The sequence below is a fragment of the Erigeron canadensis genome, unplaced genomic scaffold (assembly GCF_010389155.1).
Source record: "Erigeron canadensis isolate Cc75 unplaced genomic scaffold, C_canadensis_v1 Conyza_canadensis_unscaffolded:31, whole genome shotgun sequence".
NCBI lineage: Eukaryota > Viridiplantae > Streptophyta > Magnoliopsida > Asterales > Asteraceae > Erigeron > Erigeron canadensis.
This window is the reverse complement of record NW_025215723.1, coordinates 12,248-37,101: the sequence shown is the minus strand read 5'-3', so window position 1 is coordinate 37,101 and position 24,854 is coordinate 12,248. Positions and strand designations below refer to the sequence as shown.

The 24,854-nt window shown below is 34.1% G+C and overlaps 1 protein-coding gene across 1 annotated transcript; it reads left to right on the top strand.

Annotated features, from left to right (window-relative positions):
• The first annotated feature begins 1,595 nt into the window (after positions 1 to 1,595).
• On the top strand, positions 1,596 to 24,294 carry LOC122584471 (methyl-CpG-binding domain-containing protein 9-like). The gene is made up of 10 exons (XM_043756629.1): positions 1,596 to 2,028; positions 8,789 to 9,251; positions 9,685 to 10,596; positions 12,073 to 12,657; positions 18,167 to 18,472; positions 19,062 to 19,385; positions 19,758 to 19,856; positions 19,948 to 20,358; positions 21,184 to 22,137; positions 23,101 to 24,294. Exons 1-10 carry the CDS (start codon positions 1,727 to 1,729, stop codon positions 23,920 to 23,922), a joined length of 5,178 nt encoding a protein of 1,725 aa, XP_043612564.1. The 5' UTR covers positions 1,596 to 1,726; the 3' UTR covers positions 23,923 to 24,294.
• The last annotated feature ends 560 nt before the right edge of the window (positions 24,295 to 24,854 follow it).

The window sequence follows — 24,854 nt, the reverse complement described above, 5'->3', positions numbered from 1 at the left end:
ATTTCCAATTCTTAACTTTAATCTGATTTTAGATTTTATCATCAAATTTTTGTCTTCAATAAAAAAATATAAATATAAAACCTCATAATAGGATGCTAGTTTGAATTAAACAAAAAAAATATATTTTTCTATTTTATAGTTTTAGATTATATGTTATTAAATTTCACATACATTTAAATAACTATTGAAAATTATTATAAAATATAATCTGAATAAGATCTTACCATTATATTATATTAAAATAAATTGATGCACATAAAATTTTCATAATATATAATGATAATGATATATTTAGTCAAAAAAGTAATATTTTTTTTATTTTTATTTTAATACTTGTTACATGGAGATGAATATGGATATAAAATAAGAGAATAACTAATATGCTTCTAGTAGTTAGCATGTATCATACATGTTTCCTTCTTACAATCTTTAAAAATTCAAACATTGATTTCAATCATATGGTTCAATATTTAATATTTTTTAAATGATTTGTGAGAGAGGAAACATGTATGCAAATACAAGCTACTAGAAGCATATTACTTATTCCCATAAAATAAATAAATATAATTAGGTCAAAGTACTTTTTTCGTCCCTGTGGTTTTTCGAATAAACACTTTACATCCTCACTGTTAACTTTTGACTAAAATCATTCTTGTGGTTTTCATTTCGTCCTTGGATCCGTTAACCCCCTAACGTGAGGGGCATATATGTTTTTTCACCCATTTGTCCCTATGGTTAAGTGCAAAATTCGTCCTATGGTTTGTCGTTTTTGCATTTTTCATCCTTGAATTTAACAAACCTCCAAACAAAATTTTAATCAAAAACTAAAACAAACTCAAATCAAAAACCTATATATACACCTACATATGAGGATCTAATTTAATACCGACCAATACAACTAATTTAATTTATTTTATTTTTAAAAAAATGTTATAAAACTTACTACAATGTAATGAAAATAATCAAAATATAATTACAATTCACTCTTAAAAAAACCAAATAGGTACTTTATAACAAAATACAAGAAAGTTCATAAATTACAAAAAATAACATTAAAGTATTATAAAAATGCAAAAAACGATAAACCACAGAGACGGTATTACGGGTATACTACCAGTATTTAAAACATTGTATGTACGTGTTTGCATTTGAAAGTGACTGAGCATATCCTTAATTGTAGGTACATAGGTTTTTGTTTTGTTTGGATTAAATTGCTACGGTAAATTTTGTTTGTTTTGTTTTTTTTGAAAATTTTTCCTCGAATTGTTAACGACGAGGACGAAAAATGCAAAAAACGATAAACCACAGAGACGTTTTTTGCACTTAACAACATGCCCCTCACATGACTTGCATGTGAGGGAGTTAACGGCAAAGTTATAACAGCAGAGACGAAATGTAAACCATAAGAACGATTTTAGTCAAAAATTAACGGTAATGATGAAAAATGGTTATTAAAAAAAACACATGTACGAAAAAATTTACTTTGGCCGTGTAATTATAACAAGATCCGGGTTCAACACAGTAGTATATCGATATCCATACCCGAAACAAAAAAAGTAACAGGAAACAATAAAACACTATTACTAGTGCGTACACTTGATTTCGATCTTAACGAAACCCCATTTCCATTTCAGCAGCCGTCACCACCACCGTAAATGCAAATGACGACGGAGACACGGCGGATCTCCAGTGTACTTCCTGCAAACAAACAAAACCACATGGGGAAATGGTGGTGTGTGTAAAACACTTTCATGTCAAGTGTTTAGGAAGTAAAAATAGTCATCAACAAGAAGAAGAAAAAGAAGAAGTAGAAGAAATTGAGTGGAGGTGCGCCAAGTGTTCGATGAAATGCCGCAGTAAGAAAAAATTGCGCAGAAGTGTTTCTGCTGGTGGTGTTGTTGTTGGTTCGGATTCGGGTTTATTAAGGGTTTTCGATATGAATGCTTCTCCACCTAAAGATTTTGATGATGATGATGATGTTGTTGCTGAAAATGTTGTGAATTCTCAGCTGGATTTGGCTGCCAAAAAGTATGATCTTCCATTCTTTCTTTAAAACCTTACTTTCCATACTTCATTTTTTTTAACTATATATATATATATATATAATATAGTAACAATGTGTGCTTGCTTTTGTTTGAAGATTTTATGAGTTTTCGATGAAATTGTGATGCGGAAATGGAATTTCGGTAGATAATGTGGTTAAAGTTTGTTTCTTTAAATAGTTGATTATGTTATATTATATATATATATATGTAGTTTGTGTGACAATGTGTGCTTGTTTTTGCTGAAGTTATCATGGGTTTTTATAATATTGTGACCGGAGAAACGAAATTCTTATGGTTATTGTGATTGAAGTTTGTTTCTTTTTTTTTTGACATGGTTTGGTTGTGTTTATATTACGGGTGTTATTAATGTATACTTTTTAAAATTAGGACATTAAAGAATGTTTAGAAGTATGATCTTCAGGTTACACTTGAAAACCTTTCTTTAGTAAATTTTGTAGGTACTTTGATTATATTTTGTGTGCGTGTTTACTGTTTAGCAATGCGTGCTTGAATTTGTTGGTGTGTTGTAGTGTTTTGAAAAAATTGTGATCAAATAAATGGAATTTTGATAGCTAATACTATTCTTCAAGTTATTTTTTATCTCATAGGGGAAATGTCATAAAATATCAACACACTTATATAAGATGTCTATTTGGTAACTATAAGTTCTTTTTGTAATGTTTGTTTAGCTAGTCATAATATTATTTCACTGAATAATTACTTGTTTTATGAGTGATGTGACAATTATTTTTGACACATAGTTCATTGTGAATGGTTAAAATGGTAAAGCTAAGCTTTAGCGCGTCATAATTAAGTTATAGTTACCTAACGGTAGAAAAACTTATAATTACGAAGATGATACTCCGACATAAGAAAAAGTTTAAAAGATATAAAAGTTTAATTGGGATTGTCTACCTACATAATTACACACTATTATTTATAAAGAGTAAACACTTGAAGTCTTCCATCTTAAGCTTACCGCAGAAGGCCAGTTTTTGAAGTGTACATGACCTAACAAGGTATTCCCCATGATTGACTTGAAGATGTTTACCTTGTGAGAGGTTCGTTAAGAGGCTCATTGCCCATTGTGAGGACATGGGTATCGCTAGGTCGCAATGGTGGTTTACATAAATGCGGTGAGAAAGAAATGGCTATGAAACCACACAAGGAAGGATAAATGGAGAGGAACTTTTTTAGGATAGAAAATCGATCCTTTGTTTCTATGTAGTGATAAGTGGATCCTTTTTCTTTAATGTACGCAATCTTACCACCATGGAGATGGTTTAGCCACACGAAGAAGATTACACTTAATATAAATATATAATTAAAAGACATTTATCAATTAGATGACTTGTGGTTACCAAAACTACACAACAATCTTTTAATATGGCAAGGCATTTCATTTCGCCTTCAAGCATTTTCACATGCACAAAATATTCTTGATCAGTGGACAACACATTAAATACCAGGCTTAATAAAGGAAGGGTAACTAAAGTTCATGGTAATGAGTACCAGGACCCTTAAGAGACATCATAAATTCATCATATATATATATATATATATATATATTTTGTTACAACAAGATTTGTTACCGAAAATCGAGTTGTCAAAGGGACATGCAATTTTGTATCCCCCAACCTTACGTACAACGTACTTATTGAACTCTGTCACACCAATTTCGAAAATATGAAGATCAATAAGTTAACTCAAGAAATATGTAGGTTTGGATTGCAAGGAAATTGCAATACCATGTCGGCTACCAACCACTTATGTACCTTCTACTCAGGGAAATTGTGACCTTTTCACTATCAGGGAAATATCAAGATCAAAGTGAAGTACATTCTTAGAGGTTATGATGACCTTGTGTATCTCTTAGATATATAAGCAAAGTCATGGAAACTTAGTAATGCATTTTATGCGGTTCACATGATCCATTTAAAATCGTTAGTGTTATGCGCGCTTGTAAAACCATTTAAGGTTTGAATAATTAGTGTCCACCACCTAGTAATAGGCTATATACCTCCGGTGTCACCGGTATGAGTTTATTGTGTTACTTCTGCGAACTTTATTATCACTTCATTGATTAAGTTGTGTAATGAAGTTGTGTAAGAGCATGTGACGTAACACACAAAACACAAAGCGTAACACATTTAGAGAAATAAGATTATTATACGGCTAATTACATAAATGGCACCTATACTATCCATCGTATGAGTATTACCTACCTAGAGTTTAAAAATTACGTTAGTCATACCCTAACTTGTGGTTTATTCATTTGAACCGTATCTAGATCAAACAATCGTCCCACGTGCTCTTGGTTGGTGCAAACTATTAAATGAAACAACAATGCTATAGTGTCAATTGCAGTCTTTCTTTGAGGGAGTTTTACTTGGACGAAGTTGTTTGTGTAGCGGTGGACTTAGACATTCAATCAATATCAAAAGATAAAATAAATAAAATGAAAATCTTTGAATGTACGAAAGAAATGATAATTGATGAGCTGCTATAGAGGAAATATGATTTTACTCAAAAATACAAACAAAAATAAAACTTTTAGTACGAGAAAAAAAAATAAAAAAAGGTGAATTTGGAGCCAAAAGAAATGTTTATGTGTCGAAAGATCGAGGCCATTAAATGCTTTCTTAAAAGTTTGACTTCAATTTCTCTATTGGGCCGTTAACAAATCAAAAGTTAGGTTAGTTTATTCCGGGATGTGTTCTCACATTTGCCATACCGAAGTTATCTTCTGTGTTGCCCATTAACTCATCGGATAGTTGCTTGTTTTGCCTATCAACTAATCCGTTAATTGTGTAGTTTGCCTCACGTCACCGAGCTTGGTCGTAAAAGGCGATAGGCACACAAAAGCGACAAGGTCCATTTTCTAAGCGGCAAGTTTTTTGTACGCGAGGTGCACACTTATGAAAAAATGTGAATTATTTGAATAGTATTTATAAAACACTATCATTAAGAGTGTCGTTTAAATCCCAACTTTGATCAAATAGTGTTTGAAAAGAAAGTAAGAAACCCCCCATAGATGTTGGTCTCGTTAAGGAAGAAGAAATAAGAGATCAATCTTGTTGAGAAAGAAAAGGTAGGGAATTTTTTTTACTTATAAACGGAAAACATCATATTGTGTACAAAAAGCTCTAAGGCTTGCACCTTGGTGTGCTTAGCGCTTGAGACTAAAATGCGAGCATTTTTTGTACACCTTGCGCCTAGGGTACCAAAAAGCTCGAAGGCTTGCACCTAGGTTCGCCTAGCTTAGGCACGCTTTTTAAAACCAAGTCACCAAGTAACAAAAGTAGAGACCTATGAAAGAGTGCATAGTTAGATATCGATTTTGTTTATACTTTATACATGCACCTTTTGAAAAGGTCGGCATAGTAAATCTTGTCTAAGATTGGCTAGTGGATATGCGGTCTTCACGAACATGTAATGGAAAACACAAATTTGCACATTATTTGGGGTTAAGATAGTGGATTTACTATATCAAGTAGTAGAAAAAAGATTTAAACATTCAATGGTGTTTTTATGATCTTATATTTTTTTTTGGTGTTATGTCATTTGACCTAGGGAATAAAATGTGAAGTTTATTGCTTAGAAAATATCTCTTGAGAGATTTTGGGAATTCTTTAGATAAGGCGAAGCTACTTAACTAGATTAGAGATCTATCATAAATAAATTGGTAAATGTTAATCCCAAGAAAAGTTGATTGAATCTCTTCTTACCCATAAGGCCAGATCACGTGACATCACATGATAAGTAAACTAAGCACACATAGCAGCCTCTCTGCACACAAGAGGGAATATGACGATTGATCTTTGTATCCTCTAGTATGGAACTTTGTTTACGAAGTCTTATTATATCATTATATATGATAATCTTGTATGGGACCTTTTGATTTTTAATGTTAGCTATAGTCTTGTTGTAATTGCTATAACATATGCGTTTTTATCACAAATGCATGTATGTAATTGCTGAATCGAATATTTTTCTACAAACATTTGATGCATAAAATATACCTTTTTTCTCTTGTATCCATCATATTTGTTTTTACAATCGTAATACAGTCACATCAGTGATTGTTTCCTTGTAGATATATTACTATACCAAGAGTTGTTGAATGCACATTTGTTAATTGTTTAACATTGAAGAGATTGTTTAAACTTTCTTTGTTAATGAGCCGTATAATGCTCGTAATAGGAAATTAAATTTGGTGATTATAGGATAGACAAGAAATGAAAGATACATATTCCAACATTTTAACCTATATAGGAAAAAAATCCACTAAGATCAAATATTAAATGAACACTCCACCAAAAATTAAAAAATTTATAATGGTAGAACGAAGATTACATAAGAGAAATATATACATTAAACTGTTCTTGCAATCATCAAGTCCTCTTACAATAAGGAAAACAGACAACTTTTTGTACCATGGTACATCTAGAGATGATTCCCACCCTTTATACACTTTCATTTTGTTAGAATTTGAATTTATAAGTAATTGCCTTTATCAACAAGCTTTTGAAACCCACGTGCATGTTGTAAGCAATTGCAAGTGACCTTTTTATTTGAACTAAGATAAGTCTCTTAGATCTTATTTGTCCAGACTTAAGGTAGTCATTGAAGTATTAACTTACTTGTTAGTCACTAGTTAAACTAGTCACTGAAGGTCAACAATGACTTATTATTACTTTCTTTTAATTAACCGTTTTGTTGGTAGCTCAGAGTCGTCCAGGTCAACCTTCATGGCCGTTGGGGGTATAGTTTTTGCTCATAGGATTCCAACTTGGTACCTCCAGGTATTTTCCGCCCATAGAGACCACCTTCACCCGCAGGCCACCACTCTTAAGGTTACAATAACCATCACCGATCATTGCCCTTATAAATGATCCCAAATATATATATATATATATATTTTGTGTGTGTGGGTGGGGTGGGGGGTTAGATCTATACCTACCTTTCCATTTGAGTAAAGTTACTCCTTTGGTATACCAAACGCTTTTCCAAAGTATGAAATCGTCTTGACATCAGCTTGGTTTTACGTATGTGCATAGCATTCCGTGAGATCAGTTTTGGATTGCAGCTCGGGATCCACATCATTTCCCCCCTCTCTAAATTTTGACCTGAAGAGTACATTGGTAATTTTACAGAAAGTTGATTTCTTTCCATTTTGGCACTAAAAATGCCTAATTGCATTCCCTTCCCTTTCTTTTCCTTTTTTAAAAAACTCGGAAAAGAAAAATAAAATAAAATACCTACCTATACTTTCCCGTCCTTTCCTTATTAAAAAAAATATATTTGGCTCACTCAACGGTTATGGATCTGGGGTGCCTTGGCTTGGGCCCCACATAAGGTCACTCATGTTTTTGTGGATAATGAGAAGTGACAAATAGAAGTTTGGTACCCATAAATTTCCATGACACGTAAACGTGGGGGGTCTCTGTTCTTTAAGTTATGTGGGGAAGGCAAGTTTTTGACTTGCATATATGCGGTCTAATTGTGGTTTTTATCCTTGTATCTGTTTCTGAATATTTTCCCTAGTCACCTCAAGATGTTACGTGGTAACTTCGAACTTGATACCTCTTGTGAGGTGATCAGGTCGTCTCCCCGCCAGGCCACCCACCTTGGAGGTGGTTGCATAAGCTTCCACAATGTTTTCCAAGCAAACCTCAAGAAATTGGTGTTGGTGTCTGTCTAAAATATGGTATTTAGAATTTCAAGAACACTGCTAGAATGGGGGCATCATTAGTCTTAGTACCTGGGGTGAAGTAAGTGGTTTTTGAAAATTAAACTACCATCATGAAAGAAACTGGGGTTCTCAATGATTCTCCACACTCAACGTGATGCAACAACCTCAGGATCCGTTAGAAAACGGTTATCGGTTGGGTTATACTGATAACAAAAATTGGATTTAGTATTTTTCTAGACTTAGACTTGAATCATTAGCCAAAGTTTGCTCCTCATTCCCTAGGTTGTACCCTACTCGTACGGTAGGTATAGTGGTACTATAGCGTCCAGTTATGTCTGTTCCAATCTCTTCCGCGTCAGTTTTGTACTGCTGTACATCCTTAGGAAGATGGACTTTAAAACACAAAATGGATTTGTAAATTAAAATACAAAATGGATTTGTAAAGCCGTGCATGAGTTTATAACCTGACTCGCACCATATATGACAGTTCATCTTTTTTAGAATGTTTCTCCATTGATCAAGTAAGTATCTATTACAACGCTTTCCTTGTAAATAAAACTATGCTACCTATATAGCTAATCATTTTTTTTGTTTTTCATACCATAACAATGGCGGAGGTGCAAATTATTTAATGTTTAGTATCTTAAAACTTTTTCATTTTAATAATCTCCCTTTTTTGGGGGGTTGATGTAAGAGTTGCCTAAATGGGAACTAATGGGTGAAAATGGATTTTTTGTATGGATCGTAGTGGGTTCTGTTGGACTGACTTGAAACACTTTATTTAAAAAACATTTAAATAAGAAAACGTATTATTTTGTTTTATTTACAATTTTGTGTAATTTAGGAGGTTTTATGCATTCAAAATACACTTTGAGCTACTTCAACCTTTTCGGTGACCTTTGACTGCTTATGATAGAACATAACTTGAAAAAATTGCAATGTCTGTTAATTTCAGGTTTGAGCCAATGTCTGTTTTGTGTAACATAGCTTATGTTGCATAGGTGGTACATTCTACCAAAACTAACTTTCCATGTCATTTGCTTCCCAGAATGCAGGATAGGCTAGGTAACCCATTTGTTGGATGCACTTCAACTTCTTCATACCCTCCTACAGATATGCAAACTGCACGGTTGAATCTTGATATTGCAACACAAAATGCAATTTTAGTATATTCACAAGCACTTAAAGACTACATATCTGAGAGACGAGGTGTGCTAGGAGATGGTTGGCATGTAAAATTTGATTATTCAGAAAGTTTCTGCAAATCTTTTCCAAATTATTGTGCTCCTGATGGAAGCAGATTTAAATCAATGCCAGAAGTTGCTCATTATCTTGGTTTATCATCCGGCGGTGACTTGACAAACGAAAACAGTAATAGCGTTGGATTACAACAAAATGGATCGCATGCTACTCCTATAGATATAAATGATGGTTCAAGGTCACTAAGCAGGGTTATTAATGCTGGAAATGATGTGATGGGGAATGCTAACCATGGGTCAGAGTCGTTTCTTGTAAGTTTATTAACTTCTCTTTTGCTTGCATTTGATACATCAATCATAAAGTTTACTAGCCGTGACTAATGAGGACGTTGGTTCTTCAAAGGGTGGGGTATTGTTACGATCCCACATCAGCCAAGTATGGAATTGGTTGATGGGTTATAAGCCTGAGTATCCCCTCCTCCTTTGAGCTAGCTTTTGGGAGTGAGTTCTACACTAAGCTTATGACTTGATGCGAGCATATTATGGGATGGGTTTGTATCAATTTTCTATTTTTATTCCCCTACATATAACCATCTGCACGAAATCCCCCCACTTAAAAAAATCTTGAGAACCCACATTTATTTTTGTTTCCTTCTTTTCACCTAACTCTCTAGAAAAAAACTAGAGAACAGGTTCTAAGACTTCTATCATGATGTTGATTTAATGGATTCATATAATGTTGCAGGATGGGTTTCCAGTTCAGTTTGAAAACTTCTTTGTTACGTCAATTGGAAAAATCGACCAACGGCCTCCATTCCACAACACCTCCCAGATCTGGCCCATCGGTTACAGATCCATCTGGCATGATAAGCTTACCGGGTCCCTTTTCATATTCAATATTTTAGACGGCGGTGATCGTGGCCCAATATTCAGAGTAAACCGGTATCCATGTACAAAACAGTCAATCCCAAATCCTTCAACAGTGATCTACAAGCCAAAATGTGGGCCGACTGATGAGATATCCAACTGTTTGATGACACAATCTGCATTCTCTTTTCAAGAGAGTCAACACTTGCCTTCTAATAACTTCAAAAACGGCGATCTAATTGGCGAGTTTTCTGTAGAGGGGAGATCACCGTCATCTGCATGGAAAATGGCTTTAGAAACTTTACTACTTGCATGCCACCAAGCTTTTCAAGATATAAAAGTCTTAGAATTTTTCTGTAATCATAGTATTGAAAGTCAACACTGTTCTGATTCATATAATATTGATTCACTAGACAGATTTGGCTGTCTGTCTGGTCAAGTTAACAGCATCCCAAGCTTAATCTTAAATACAGAGCAACTTGAAGTTTCTTGTATGACGCTGAGGAGATGGTTACAAATGGACAGATTTGGTTTGGATGCAGAATTTGTTCAAGAGCTCATTGAAAAGCTTCCTGAGGTTGCAGATTGTTCAGAATATAAGTCATTGGATGTCAGATGTCAAAGTTCGATTGTTCATACTGTTAAAAGCGGATTTTTTTCCGTTCTTAGGAAATATCATTCACAGCCAATGGTATCAGACAGTCTCACGGAAAGTGGCAGAAGACTCGGTCCACCTGGCAACGCAGTTGCCTCGAATGTTCCTCCAAGTTTAATGGGGAATGTGCTCCAGGTACTAGAGGAATGTGTTAGCTGTAGATAGGGGTGACCAGATGGACGGGATGGGTAACGGGTCAAAATGGTAAATGTTTAGTATTAACATGAGTTGGGTCCAAGTAAATTATTTGCTCTCTTTCTCTATTAACTTATTTATAAACTTTATAAGTAACTTCTTAGATGTGAAACTTTATAATCATCAAAATAATCTGAATGCGTAACTTTTAGTTAGTTTGATGACTTGATCCAAATTCTGGTTAGTTGTATACAATAATGATATCCAATCCCATCAAAGGTGAGGTGTCGGGTGGTGGGATGTCGACAACCATACCTCTGCCCTGCTTCCAGATTTCTGTTTAGTCAAGTTATTTAGGCTATTCCTTTCCTTAGTGATAAATAGAACCCTCATCCCTCCATTGTTATGTAAATGTGTCAAAGTTGTTACCTATAATGATGTACATGGCGGTTCATCTGGTTTAAGCGGCTTCCGACTGAAATCGAAAAATACCCTATAATGGAACTAATACCTAGACCAACCTGTAGTCCTGAATTTGTTCAGTCCTAACCATATACAAAACATGGATTTTGTTAGTATGAAATATACAAATCTATAGTCGAGTTCTATGTAGTTATGTCAGTCTAAAATCAGATATCACTTAAGAATTGATATTCGAGATATCAGTTATCTTGGTGGTATATCGCTGATTTTAATATTTTGAAATATCTATATATAAAATTATAAATATAGGATAGAGATCAAATGAGAAGGTGGCTTAAGAAAAGAAGGCAAAGGAGGCAGTTTTTATGTTTTTTACCTTTGCTTTTTTCATTTTTTTTAAAAAAAAAACCCATTCCAAAAAGAAAAATATATTGAAAAAAAAAAACTTACATGTGTAAGGTATTTTTTTTGGAGTTGGATTTTATTAAAAAAAGTATAAAAAATAAAAAAAATTAATGAAAAAGGATAGCAAAAAAATAAATAAATTAATAACCCTTTCCCTTCTTTCGTTAGGCAACCTTCTTCCGGGATCCCTACCACACACATACATACATACATATATATATATATATATGGGGGATGGGAATATAAGGCTGTTAGGTACCTCGGCTTAGGTGTGGAACACTCACATATTGTTTTTTTAATCCATAAAATTCATGGGGGCTCAAACATTTATTCATTAATCAAGAAATATTAAAAAATTTGTATGTGAGGGGTTCCACACCTAGGCTTAGGTGCCGGACAACCTTATATTCACTTTTCCTTATATATATATATATAATATAATGAATGCTTAATACTTAATAGGAATATCAAAAGTCAAGCTTAAAGTGTCAATATTTGATAGATTAGTTTTAAAGATTGAAAATCAAACCAGATATAGCTGGTTTGGTTCCAGTTCGGATTTTCAGCTTTGTTGGTCTGCATTGACTGTATGCATCCCTAGATGATGCTTTATTTCATAGGTCTGATACATTCTGTTAATCTAATTAGGCCTATGAGTTCTGCTTGCGATTTTATGATGTATTGGGTCAAGAGGCACCTCTCTCTCGACAGACTCTGGAATATGAGTTATTGAATCCGTGCGTTGGTGGTTTTAATTTACTGAAGACTGGAAGCATTAAGCTGCATGAAGGCAACAATATAGAAGATCTTATCTCATCTGCTGCAGTTCACCCTGATGCAGCAAAAGAATCTGAGGGAGTTGGTTCTCAATCACTATTAACAAACTTTCACATGGCAATGCTAAAGGTGATAGTGGAAGATATACTGGCAAAAGTTGTTATTAGTGAACCTTCTGGTGCCATGGAATCCAAAGCGAGGAAAGGTAGAAAGAGAAATGCGGATATGAATATGTCTCACAAAAAGATAAGTATTGGTCTATTTCCTGTTACTGAGATTACATGGCCAGAATTAGCCAGAAGATATATTTTGGCTTCATTGTCCATGGATGGCAATCTTGAAGAGTTAGATATCACGAGCCGTGAGTTCGTTGAAGTTTTCCGCTGCTTAAATGGTGATGGCGGTCCACTTTGTGGTTCTCTCAAGGGAATGGCTGCAATCGAGGCTGATGCAATGGTAAGATTTTTCCAAATTTCTTTATTATCGTAATTATGTTAGGTTGCAAGATGGGTGGGTCCGGCTGGTAGAGTTACAGGTTTGGGTGGAGGCATGTCATTAATTGGTGTGGATTGAAACGGGCAGGGTGAATTTGAGACGGAGAGTTTTTTCGCCATATGTTTATAAGTTAAAAATGCATTGATCAGGGTTACAAAAATAATATTACAACAATTCTGAAGCTGTTAATAAAATGATGGGAGGTGGTATGCAGTTAAACTACAACTTTTGGGATACAAACCCTCTGCTTTTAGCTTAAAAAAATGCTTAATCCATTTGATTTAATTTTAAACCTATATATACATATACCAACTAAGCTGGGTGAACTATGTGGCCATCTACATAGACTTAGGCAGATGATACCTATTTTCTTTATTCATTTAGTCATAATTTTCCACTTATATAATCACCTTATTTAATTACCAATTTAATTAATTATAAGTTATATTTTATAGTTGTCCATGAAAATTATATTTAAAAAAATTGTCTACAAGAATCAAATGAAGTTTTTACAGTAGTTATAATACACATAAAAAACAACTAGCATGGTGCTCGTGCAATGCGGCGGCGGGGCGACAATGCGGTGGTGGTGGGCGGCGGCGACCGGTGGTGGTGACGACGAATAGTGTAGGCTATTGATGTAAATGTAATTAATATAATGATTAGTGTAGTTATTTTTAGGAGTTAAAAGACTTGTGTAATTTATATCATTAAGGGTATTTTAGGTATATTAGTATAGATAATTAAGTTATTAGTAAATAAAGAATAGAGTGATTTGGAATATAAGAAAGGTGTATTTCTGTCATATCGCATTGAGTAACTTTCAACATTTCTAAAACTAAAAAGGGTAATTTTTTATTTTATAATGTAGTATAGATATAAGTTATTTGTAATTAAGTTTTTGTATATGAGTCATTTAATCAATACAATTTGTAATTTATCGGAACATCTTTTATTTTCAAAAACAGTGCATGCATCGCGTTATCTTCTATACTATTAAACCACCTATGAAGATATTACAATTACTATTACAAATCATTGAACACCATGAACAAAAAATATTTAATACCGCTGTTTTACGCGGGTACTATGTAATATGTGTGTATATATATCATATACTAGAGGGGTACCCATGCAATGCGGCGGAGGCGGTAACGGTGTCCTTGTGGTTATCAATGTAAAAGTAATTGATGTAAGAAGGGGTGGTATAGTTATTTTTAAGGATCGAGGGTTGTATGTTGTAAGTAATTTCATTAAGGGTATTATAGGTATTTCAGGTAGGCATATTTAAATTAGTGAATAAAGGAGGGGTAGTCTGGGCAGACAGGGGTTGATAAAATTTTGGGGGTATAGTGGGTAGATCTAGCGTGTGAGTTGAGAAAGAGTTTAAAGATGAATGGTAATTTGTGTATTTAACGCTAAAAAGTTGAAAAGGAGAGGGATGGTTTGTTTATGAGAGTAAAGATAGTGGAGGGAGGGGTTTTTTTTATGAGGTTGAAGAGGATTGAAATTGAAAAATTAAAAAATGAATGGGAAATAAAGGATATGGATATTATTTACTATAACTATATCAACAACAAGAATCATCTTCACCAAGCCGAGCCATAATAGCCGGATTAAAAGGTTAATTCACGAGATATTTGGAGTCCTTATGAAGCATTAAGGATATTTTCATATTGGGAGAACTATATAAAATTCAAGATTGGAAATGACATATATGACCTTTAAAAATCAACAAATTTAATTATAGACTTGATTTAGAGATAATATTGATCTACATGTATCAATTTAAACATACTTCTTTTTAAATAAATAATTAATCATATTAGTATGTTTATAAATAAATAATTTGTATATTCTAACAAGCTAAACTCTACAAACTGAAACTACATAAATTAAATTTTATCAATTCATATTAGATAAATCATCGAGATCAAAATAATTCGAGAAATTATTAGCGGTTGTTTGTCGTAGTTGCATCTCACGTGTATAATGCTAGTGTGTATGTATATATATAAAGTTCCAATCAAAATGAGAACATTACGAACGCTCAAAAATTTCAACAGTTTATGATTAATTACCAATATTAAAGTGTTTAACAACACACAACACATTGATCTATCAAAAATGAGAAAATTACACCTTTTGTTTTATGCATCCATCTTGTATGGATTATGAATCTTCATTTTTTTCGACAATAATGGAGATCTACATCGATGCATCCATGTCTTAGTGCTTATTTGAAATGCAAATGCATTAATTTGATGATCTTGAGAAGCAAAAGTATCTATCTTCAGTGTTTTCACCGTTCTTAGTATCTTATTTAAAATGTTCTTATTGGAATGCCACCCAATACATACACATACACACACACACATATATATATATACATACATAGTAGGGTAACACTCCGGTGAAAACACTTTTAAAATAAGAACAGTAAGAACACTTAAAAACATCATTTTGATGCATTGAAAATCCATAAAACTAACCTAGTGCATAACTAAGTATCATTATTTAAGTGTTTAACAAAACAATGATCCGTCAAAATCGAAAAAATCACGTTTTTTTGTTGGATGCATCATTTTGAAGAATATGCATCCAAGATGGATGCACAAAACAAAAATATTCTTGATTTTGTCAGGCTAATGTGTTGTTAAACACTTAAATAATGATAATTAGTTATACACTATGTTAGTTCTATGGTCTTTTAATGCATCAAAATGTAGTTTTTAAGTGTCTTACCGTGTTCTTATTTTAAAACTGTTCTTATTTGATTGTCCCCATATATATAGATAGGGGTGTGTCAGATTGTATCTACACGTGTAATTTATTACCTTACACATGTTAAGAATCGATCATTCCATATTCACAGGATCGAACTCACAAGATTGAACAAGAAATTTGATTATATTATAAACAACAAATCCGTTGTTTACATTGAATAAGACACACGAAAAACTGAAATACAAACTTCTATTTATAATGCTCTAATGACGGACTAACGGTTATTCCTGAAGTGTTGTGTTGCTTCAAACCATCATGATCTTTGCTATGAGAACACTAAACCGTTGCCTCCTTTTCAATCGTCAAACCCATCTTGTTCGTAAGTCGCTGACTCTTTTCCTTTTAGGCCCAATTGACCCATTTACACATTAGTCCCTTAACTTTTAACAAGACTTAAATAATAAAGTCCAACATATTCCGCCCTAATTGTATAAGTCTTGTTCTCCGAGTCTGCATGCCCCTGCTTTGGATTCTTCAACAATCTTCAACTCGACAATTTCCTCTTGGCTTTCTCCTCGCCTGAAATCCCGTCTTTTGGTTGATCTTTTTGAAGCAATCCCTTCCAATACTCCATTTTTACCAGTCTATCGGTAAACAATTCTATCTCAAAACATTTCTTCTGGTTTCTTTGATTTCTAGGGTGCTTGATCAAACCCGCATCATTGTTAAAAGTCAAATCCGCCCCGCAAATAATTCTCCTGCTAATGACAACTATGTCTGCTTCTCCGCTATTGACAATCAAACCCGCTTCGCAGCTGTTGATCTAGATCAATCCCGCTATTCCGTTGTTGATAACCAAACCCGCTACCCCGCTGTTGTTTATCAATCCCGCTAATCCGTTGATCTTAAATTACCCTAACCTAATCTCTAAAACCAATGATTTTCTTCAAGAATCAAACTATTCCCTTGCATTGTATTTTCCGTTTTTTTAAAGTATACCTACTTGACAGAAAAACTATACAAAAATTGATTCTTTCTATCTTTTATTTCCAAAACAAAATCTTCTTCCATATTGTTTATGAATACTAACACCACTGTTGGTATGTTTCTCACAATCATATTCAAACCATAATCAGTTTTCTTGGTTTGTAAAACTTGACAAACCAAAACTTGTCTGTCCATCAAATAAGAAAAAAACTATACGCCCACAATATCTCGACCAAAAGGTGTTCTGACTTTTGTCAAAATAAATTGTGTTTATCCCTTTTATGTCTCAAAAGAAAGAAAAAACAAAGTAAGGAAAACATATCTTTTCGTCTCTTTCCTTCCCCTGTTCTTTGACTTTTCTTTTCTTTTCGTTTCGTTTCTTTTATTTGTTCTTCTCGGTCCAGATTCCAAACAGAAGCGTATTGATCTTCCTTCGATTGATGTTTCTTTCACCCAAAATTACAACTTGTGACCTGTGTTCTTATATCCGAATAAGAACAACTCGAAAACCGCTATGTCCCTGTTTCTCCATTCTGGTCAGTTTTTCTTTCTTCCCCGAATCGAAAAACCGCGCTGTCTTCTTCTTGAACAATATGATCGAAATCAAATCAAATTCTTGTAATCTTGGAACCCTAGGCTCTGATGCAACTGTAAGAATCGATGATTCCATATTCACAGGATCGAACTCACAAGATTGAACAAGAAATTTGATTATATTATAAACTACAAACCAGTTGTTTACATTGAATAAGACACACGAAAAACTGAAATACAAACTTCTATTTATAATGCTCTAATGACGGTTATTCCTGAACCATTGTGTTGCTTCAAACCATCGTGACCTTTGCTATGAGAACACTGAACCATTGTGTTGCTTCAAACTACAATCTATTTAGGCCCAATTGACCCATTTACACATTAGTCCCTAAACTTCTAACAAGACTTAAATAATTAAATCCAACAACACATGTGTAAGTTAACCAGATATTGTGTTTCGAAGCGGGCTCCGCCCTTAAGGGTATTAATAAAGGGTAGCTGGTGGGGGTGATATGTATATAATAAATATATATAACCAAATGGTGGAAATCACAATCTAATGATTATGTTCTAGTTCTGCATCTTGTAAGCTTTGTATCTTTATGTTTTTCTTTTCTCTTTTTTCATCTCGTATTTAGGGTGTATGTATTAGTATATGTTGGGTAACCCGCTACTGCATTTGGTTTCAAACATTGAGTTTGATAATTACTTAACTAGAGGCAAGGCAACATACTTTGTTATCAAATGGCAGATTTAAGTTACTTATATACCAGTATTATCTGTTATTTAAACTTGAAGTCAATAGTCAGAACTTTCCCAACACTGAACACCGTCAATAGTGATTATTACAACTTTAGTATGTAAAAACACCTCCAATCACTATCCTCTGCACATCCCATTTTCTGTTGTGATAATTTAATAATTTAATATTCAATATCACGCTCACTTTCAAAAAACCATCTGTAAAACCCTAATGGTATCTGTTAGTCCCTTTAAAGTTCTCTGTGATCACATATTAATATGGATAAAATACAAAGTTATGTATTTTCTTATCTTCTGAAGTCAAAGCTAATTGGAAGACAAAAGATCGTTTGAATAGTTTAGTTTTTAAACTGGAATTCTGCTATGTACTGTCTCTACAGTTAACTCTTACTGATTGTGATATATATTTGCAAACTCAACTTCAGTTGTTACTCTTTATGTAATTGACTTATTTCAGGTTTTAGCTGAGGCATCAAAGAAAGTTTTTTCTTCTGTGAAGAGTAAAGTTGTCGACTTCATTATAGATAAAAATGAACTTAAAATTAACAACTCTTCCATAGAATCCAAGAGATCTGCTTCTAAATGCCTTGATTGGATTAAGGTTCTAGAACCGATTAGAAAGCAACCGACAAATGTGGGAGCAAAAATAAGAAACCAAGTCAAATTATCATTAGGCCTCAGTCCACCCGAGTGGGCAGCAAAGATGTTGTTAGAGTCTATAAGCAAAGAAGTCTACAAGGGTAATGCAGCGGGACCCACAAAGGTTTGTAATTTGAATTAATGCTTCTTAAAAATTTTGTGGTCCTTATTAGAGTGGTAGTTTAGACCTCCTTACATATAAATAAGTTGATACTGGTAATGTTCATCTCTAATGGGTGGAATGGGTAAAGTAAGAAATTAGTTTGGAAGAAATAGGTCAAATGGGTTGTAAGTTTTTCAAAATATATTTTACTTATTAAAATTTCCAAATGATTTTCTTCCATCAGTTGGATTATTATTTAACTAACTAGCTTTTGTTATTGTATTTGAAACAAGCAGTATTCCAGGCCAAACCTATCCATTCTAGTTACCTTCTAATTTCTAAAGTCACCCAAAGTGTTCTTTAATTCCTAAAACCAATTAAATAGTTTTTGTTCGAAAATTTAGATTCTTTTAGTATTAAAAGTAGTTTTTTAATTCTATTTGACACACTAATTGTATAAATTTTAGAAATTGGTTAGTGTCAACCTAAGACCATACAATGTCACCAACCCTATCATGACCTGTTTTGATGTTGGGCCACCTCTAGTTTGTTTGTTTGTTTTTGTTTTTTTGCTTTTACTGCTACCTGACTCCAGTTGGAACTATAACAGAAAATTGTAGTTGAGGTTCTTGAGAAAGTGAGAACTGAAAATCCCCAAACTCAGAAGAAATCAAAAGAAAGTCATGATGTAAGGACTGTATCTGATGTCATAATGAAACGTTGTCGTATGGTGCTGCGTGCTGTTGCTGCTGAAAATACAAACAAATCCATTTTTGGTCCCATGGCAGAATCTCTCTTGAAACCTCATGAATTTGATGATGTTGCAAGTACTGCGACAGTTTCACGACCGTTGGATTTCCGGATCATTGATCTTAGATTGGATGCGGGATTCTATGGTTATTCACATGAATCTTTCATTGAGGATGTTCGTGAGGTATGTCAAAAAAGAAAATAAATGCCATTGACCCATGTTTACTGGATATCACAAAATTCTATCCATTAAATAGAATGGGACATTGAGTTTCGTGAGGATGTATACCTCAAATGCTCTAATGTGTCAAATGGGTGCAATCATAATAGCTTAGCTAAAGTGAATTCTACATTTTCAACCTCATAACTTGCTTTTTGCCTTTATCAGGAAAGTAGGTTGTTGGTTTGATAGTATAGTTTTTGTGATCTTAGTTATTATATTAGCTATATATATAAAACCAAACTAGGACATATTTATGCGGATTCGCCTAACCATTTTACCACGTCTAGTTTTAACTGTCATGATAAATATCTAGCATGTGTAATCCATTTGCAGGTTTGGCAAAATTTACGTATGGCATATCGGAACTATCCTAAGTATCTTGACTTGATTGACTCAGTTTCTAAAAATCTCGAAAATCTGTATGAACAAGAGGTTAGTCAGGAATCAAGAGATTCTGTTTCTTCTCCAAGCAATCATCTAGGATTTAGTCCAAATTGCCAATAATAAAATTTTCGTTCTTCAGGTACTCACATTCATCTCCAAAACCATCGAGTATACAAATTCTCCCAGCGCATTCTCTGATGATTTAAAGAATGAGCTATACAAAATGGTTGCAGACACTATCATGAACACACTTTTTGTTGCTCCATGGGAAGACAGAATTTGTAAAGTGTGTGGAAAGGATGAAAACGATCATATCTTGCTCCTTTGTGATAGATGTGATGCTGAATATCATACATACTGTTTAGATCCTCCACTTCAAAGGATCCCAAAATCAAGTTGGTATTGCCCTCCTTGTATCGCTTTCATTACAAGTCAACCCCCGAAGAAGAAGGAAATTCAGAGAGAGTTTACTAGAAATGATTTAGAGGCGTTGGTGGATTTAGCAGATAATATGAAGTCAAAGGAGTATTGGGAACTAGGTGTTCAGGAGGTTTGTCTCTCAGTTTGTTTTGAGTGAAGGTGTCAAAATGGGCAGGGTTGGTTATGGGTCAAAACAGAGCCGGGTCATACGAGAGTAAATAGCATGAGCTGGGTTGGGTTTATGTTGAAATACTTTCTGTCCAAGCTTTATTGTTTAATAAATAATTACCTTGTCAATTATAATTACAAAAATAAATTATTTAATCACCATAGTTACATAAAATAAGTATGTTTCAGATAGTTTCTTGAATTAATTTCACAATTTTACCCATTTGATCCATTTTCCTTTGACCTATTATTTGATTTGACCTGCGAGGGATAATACACGGTCTTATCGACCCTTTGGATTGAGTCTGCCACCTCTAGTTTTTACTTTCATTGCACTTCTATCAATTGTTTTACAATGACTTTGAATGTCAAACAGCTGCTAGTTTTGAAATTGATGTGAATATGTCCTATATCATATAAAGTCGATATTTACATCAAAATGTGCTTAACTTTCTAAGATACCTAACTAAATGGGTTTTAGAACTGTGCAAAGTTTGCTAAAAATAGTTTGACATTGAAACTCACGAGTGATGGCAGTATATTGTTTGAACTGCATAGAGATGATTATGTACATATAATAAACTCAGATTTACTGATAATGAATTATGAAATATCATCTCTTGAGTTATTCACTTACTTGACTTGCCTGCAATTCTTAATGGGAAAGTGAAAGATAACTTATTGGTTGTATCTACCTAAGAGACCTTCAATAGGAAAGACAATTATGTAATTAAATTTATAACTTATGTCAAGTGGGCATGCATTAAGTATCTATGATTTTTTGCAGAGGACTTTCCTTTTACAATTCTTGTGCGACGAGGCATTAAGTTCGACTCTTATTCGGAATCACATTAGCGCAGATAATTGTGATCGTAATAGGAACTACTTGGGCCAAGATTCGGCTGGAAGAATATACTGGGTTCTTGGCCAGCCCGAAAGGCTGTTTGTTTCTGGCCCACATAGAGAAGATGATGTTTGTGTAGCCTCTGGGGGTTCTTCATCTGGAGAATCTGATTCTTGGAATTGCTATGAATTGGATGTTGAAATTGAGGCTCTGGTTGAATGGCTGAGAGATGACGATGCAAGAGAGAACATGTTAAAAGAAACGATTATAAATTGGCAAAGAAGCAAAGCAAATGATCAAAATGGTCAATTCGATTTGCAGGTTAATCCCTCCAGATCATCTGTTTATTGCACAAATTCAAGGGCAGCATTGGAAAAGAAGTTTGGTTCAGTTTTAGGAGCAATTAGAGATTATGAGGGTAGAATTCTCCAACAGGGGAAAGTATACAGGTGTGATTGCTTGGAATTAGTGGAGTCTACTCGGCAACACTGTTTCTCATGCCACTCGACATTTTTTAGTAATGAGGTGCATCAATGTGATGGTCCTTTAAAATTGAAAGACGCTGTAGATACTCTTGGGAAGCAGTTTACTTTGACTAATGGGCTGGTTTTGTCAAATGAAAACCCATTATCTGTTTCCAAAGATTCTCTTCAAGATAATAACAATGAGTCATCATGTGAGGCTGGCATGTCAAACACTAAAAGTATAGGTGGAAAAATTCCCTCTACTTCCAGAACATTAGCTGGGAGAGCTGCTGAAATCTTTTCTTGTCTAAAAGTTATTTTACTGGATATCGAAGCCGCTCTTCCTAGAGAAGCTTTTAGACCGTCAAGAGGAGACCCAGATAAATTACGAGGTTGGCGGGCATTTCTTAAATCGGCACAATCAATTTATGAGGTGAGTTTGTATGCTTGTCTTTCTCCTATTATACTTTTAACTTATATAACTGTATATATATGAAGTTGATAAAGTAATCATGTATGTACAAACATATATTCACATGTGTTTGTGTATATAAGAAGCATACATACTGTACTATACGTTAGATGTGTATTGATCTGATGAACATGTAATTGCTAATGCTTAGAGAGGTATGATAGTCAATGTTCTTTTGTTTCTAGTTATCATATTAAAGTTAATTAGCAGTGTCCGAGCCCTCATGTTATTTTCTTTTCAAAAACACATTAAATAGATATTCGGCATTTATGCTTCTTTCTGTCACCACTCACCACCATGCTAGATTAATATACATGCATATATAGCTAGTTTCAAGTTATCAACCCAATAAGCACAAATGTCACACTTTAATCTTAGATAGTAGCCACTGCATATATTTGCAATGTCTCACACAATTTGTAGGCATTTGGATATGCTTTTTGACATGGCTTATTGGATTATGTAGACTAAAAGTTACATAATTCAGTTTTTGGTGTCAAATAGTTATTTTGGAATTTTCAGTTTTATATTAACCACAACACGATTGAATATGATATGGAGTTCATTTAGATGCCAACCTTATATGATCCAGTAATTCCTTAAATAATGAAGAATTTGACAGAGTTTGCCATAAAAAAATTTTATTACGACTTCAACGACGATATCTACGTTTGTGAAAGTTTGATTACAGTTGATTAGCTTTTTGATTATTCAATCTCACATCATACTTCAAAATACGACCCAAACATCCCCATGTCACATGCGTATTATACATGTCTATATCGAACTAAGACCATAACCTTATATTAGATACATGCACATGCATACATGCATAGATACATGTACACCCAGACATAAATAAGAATATTAGATAAGAGTGTAACCTTTATGTCGCATAAACTTTTTAGTCTAATTGCTTTTCAGATGGTACAAGCAACTATTATCCTAGAGGACATGATCAAATCCGAGCACCTGAAAAGGGATTGGTGGTATTGGTCCTCGCCTTCAGCAGCAGCTAAAATCTCAACGGTTTCTTCTCTCGCTTTACAAATCTATGCCCTTGATGCCGCCATCTATTATGAGAAGCCACCTTCACCACCTCCTGTAGATCTTACAGAGCCTATAGTTCAAGAAGATTCCAAGGCAAAGAGAGAAACACCAAAGAAGTCAAACCTGAAGAATAACTCAAAGGCAAGCAACTCAACAATGGTGGCACTGTTTAATGATCTAGAACCCTCTAAAATCTCAAATTCTAAAATTAAACGGAAGAAAAAGAAAGTTGAAGTTATGGCTCCCCATGATGCATCCATCTGTCACGAGAAGCCACCTCCGCTTTGGCCCGTGGACCCAACAGAGCAGCTCTCAAAGGGAGAAGCTCCCAAATTGTCAAACCCCAAAAACCACCCAAAGCCAAACAGCTCAACAATGGCGGGGATGTCTAATGATTTGGAACCCTTTAAGATTTCAGGTTCCAGAGACAAACCGAAGAAAAAGAAGCTTAAAGTTTCAGTTCTCCATGATGCTGGCATCTTTAATGAGATGATGCCTCGACCGCCACTGGTATACCCTATAGAGCCAGAACATTTGAAGCCAAAGGGAGAAGCTTTCAAAGAGTCAATACCCCAAAACAACCCAAAGCCAAGCAACTCAAAAATGGCGGTAGTGCCGAATGATCCAGAACCGTCTAAATTTTTAAGTTTCAAAAACAAAGCAAGAAAAAAGAAGCTTGAAGTTTCAAGTGATTAAAGAAGTTGCCAAAAAGTTGATGTTCTCTTCAGATTTGTATATGGTATAATTATGGAATTTCGAAGATAGTTTGACTGACCTGACCTGACCTGACCTGATGAACCACCATATAGGGGTGAAACATGACCCAAGTCACTGACTCAGAGCTTTTCCGGTTAAGCTAGTTTGACAGTCCTATGATTCAGACTCGTTTGCCTGCAACACATAGAACTGTTGTTGTTGTAGATTGGTTAAGTCTTTTTCTAAATATCCTATATTAGATAGAAATGTAAAACCCTTGATTTGTTGTGATCTCTTTCTTTTCAAATTGATTCCGGGGTTTTTAAAACATGTGAATCAAAGAAACTTAAAAGAAGTTTAAACTTTCAAACATTTTGGGCCATGCATTAGCTAACAACACTAGATCCTTCTGTTAAAGGTAACTTGCAAGCCAGTTTTCATTAGTAAAGGGTCGTTATAAAAACTGCTTAAAAATCTATTCTTCCCAAATTTTTTGTGGATGTGTAATCTTTGGCAAGACCAATGCCGTAACTCACTGATTCGATTGGCTTTAGTAGGGTGATTATGGTTTGATTTTGATCGATTGGCTTATTGGTCTATTATGGTTTGATTTTTTCTTTCTTATATTTTTGTTTCTGTTTTTCCACCCGAGATGATTCAGATGAAGAAGAGACCAATGAGAATCGCTCGTGAAATCGTGATAATAAAGAAATGATTCAGGTGTTGATAACAGGGAATTGTTTTTTTTTTTTAACGCCTAAATATTACACGAACTCTATTACTTTAAACTACCCCAATTGTCTATAAATATTTAGGGGATAACAGGTAATTTTGTATTTATGCACGTGATTTTCGGAAGGGAAGATTGTGTGGGGAATGAAGAAGAATATATGATTCTAACAGGATATTTGTTTTTCTCAAATATTTAAACC

Bases quoted from the DNA above. Each gene is read 5' to 3' on its own strand.
- LOC122584471 (XM_043756629.1), top strand. From the start codon at position 1,727: ATGGTGGTGTGTGTAAAACACTTTCATGTCAAGTGTTTAGGAAGTAAA. The intron at 9,252-9,684 runs GTAAGTTTATTA...ATAATGTTGCAG, and splicing joins ATGGGTCAGAGTCGTTTCTT to GATGGGTTTCCAGTTCAGTT. The intron at 12,658-18,166 runs GTAAGATTTTTC...GACTTATTTCAG, and splicing joins CAATCGAGGCTGATGCAATG to GTTTTAGCTGAGGCATCAAA.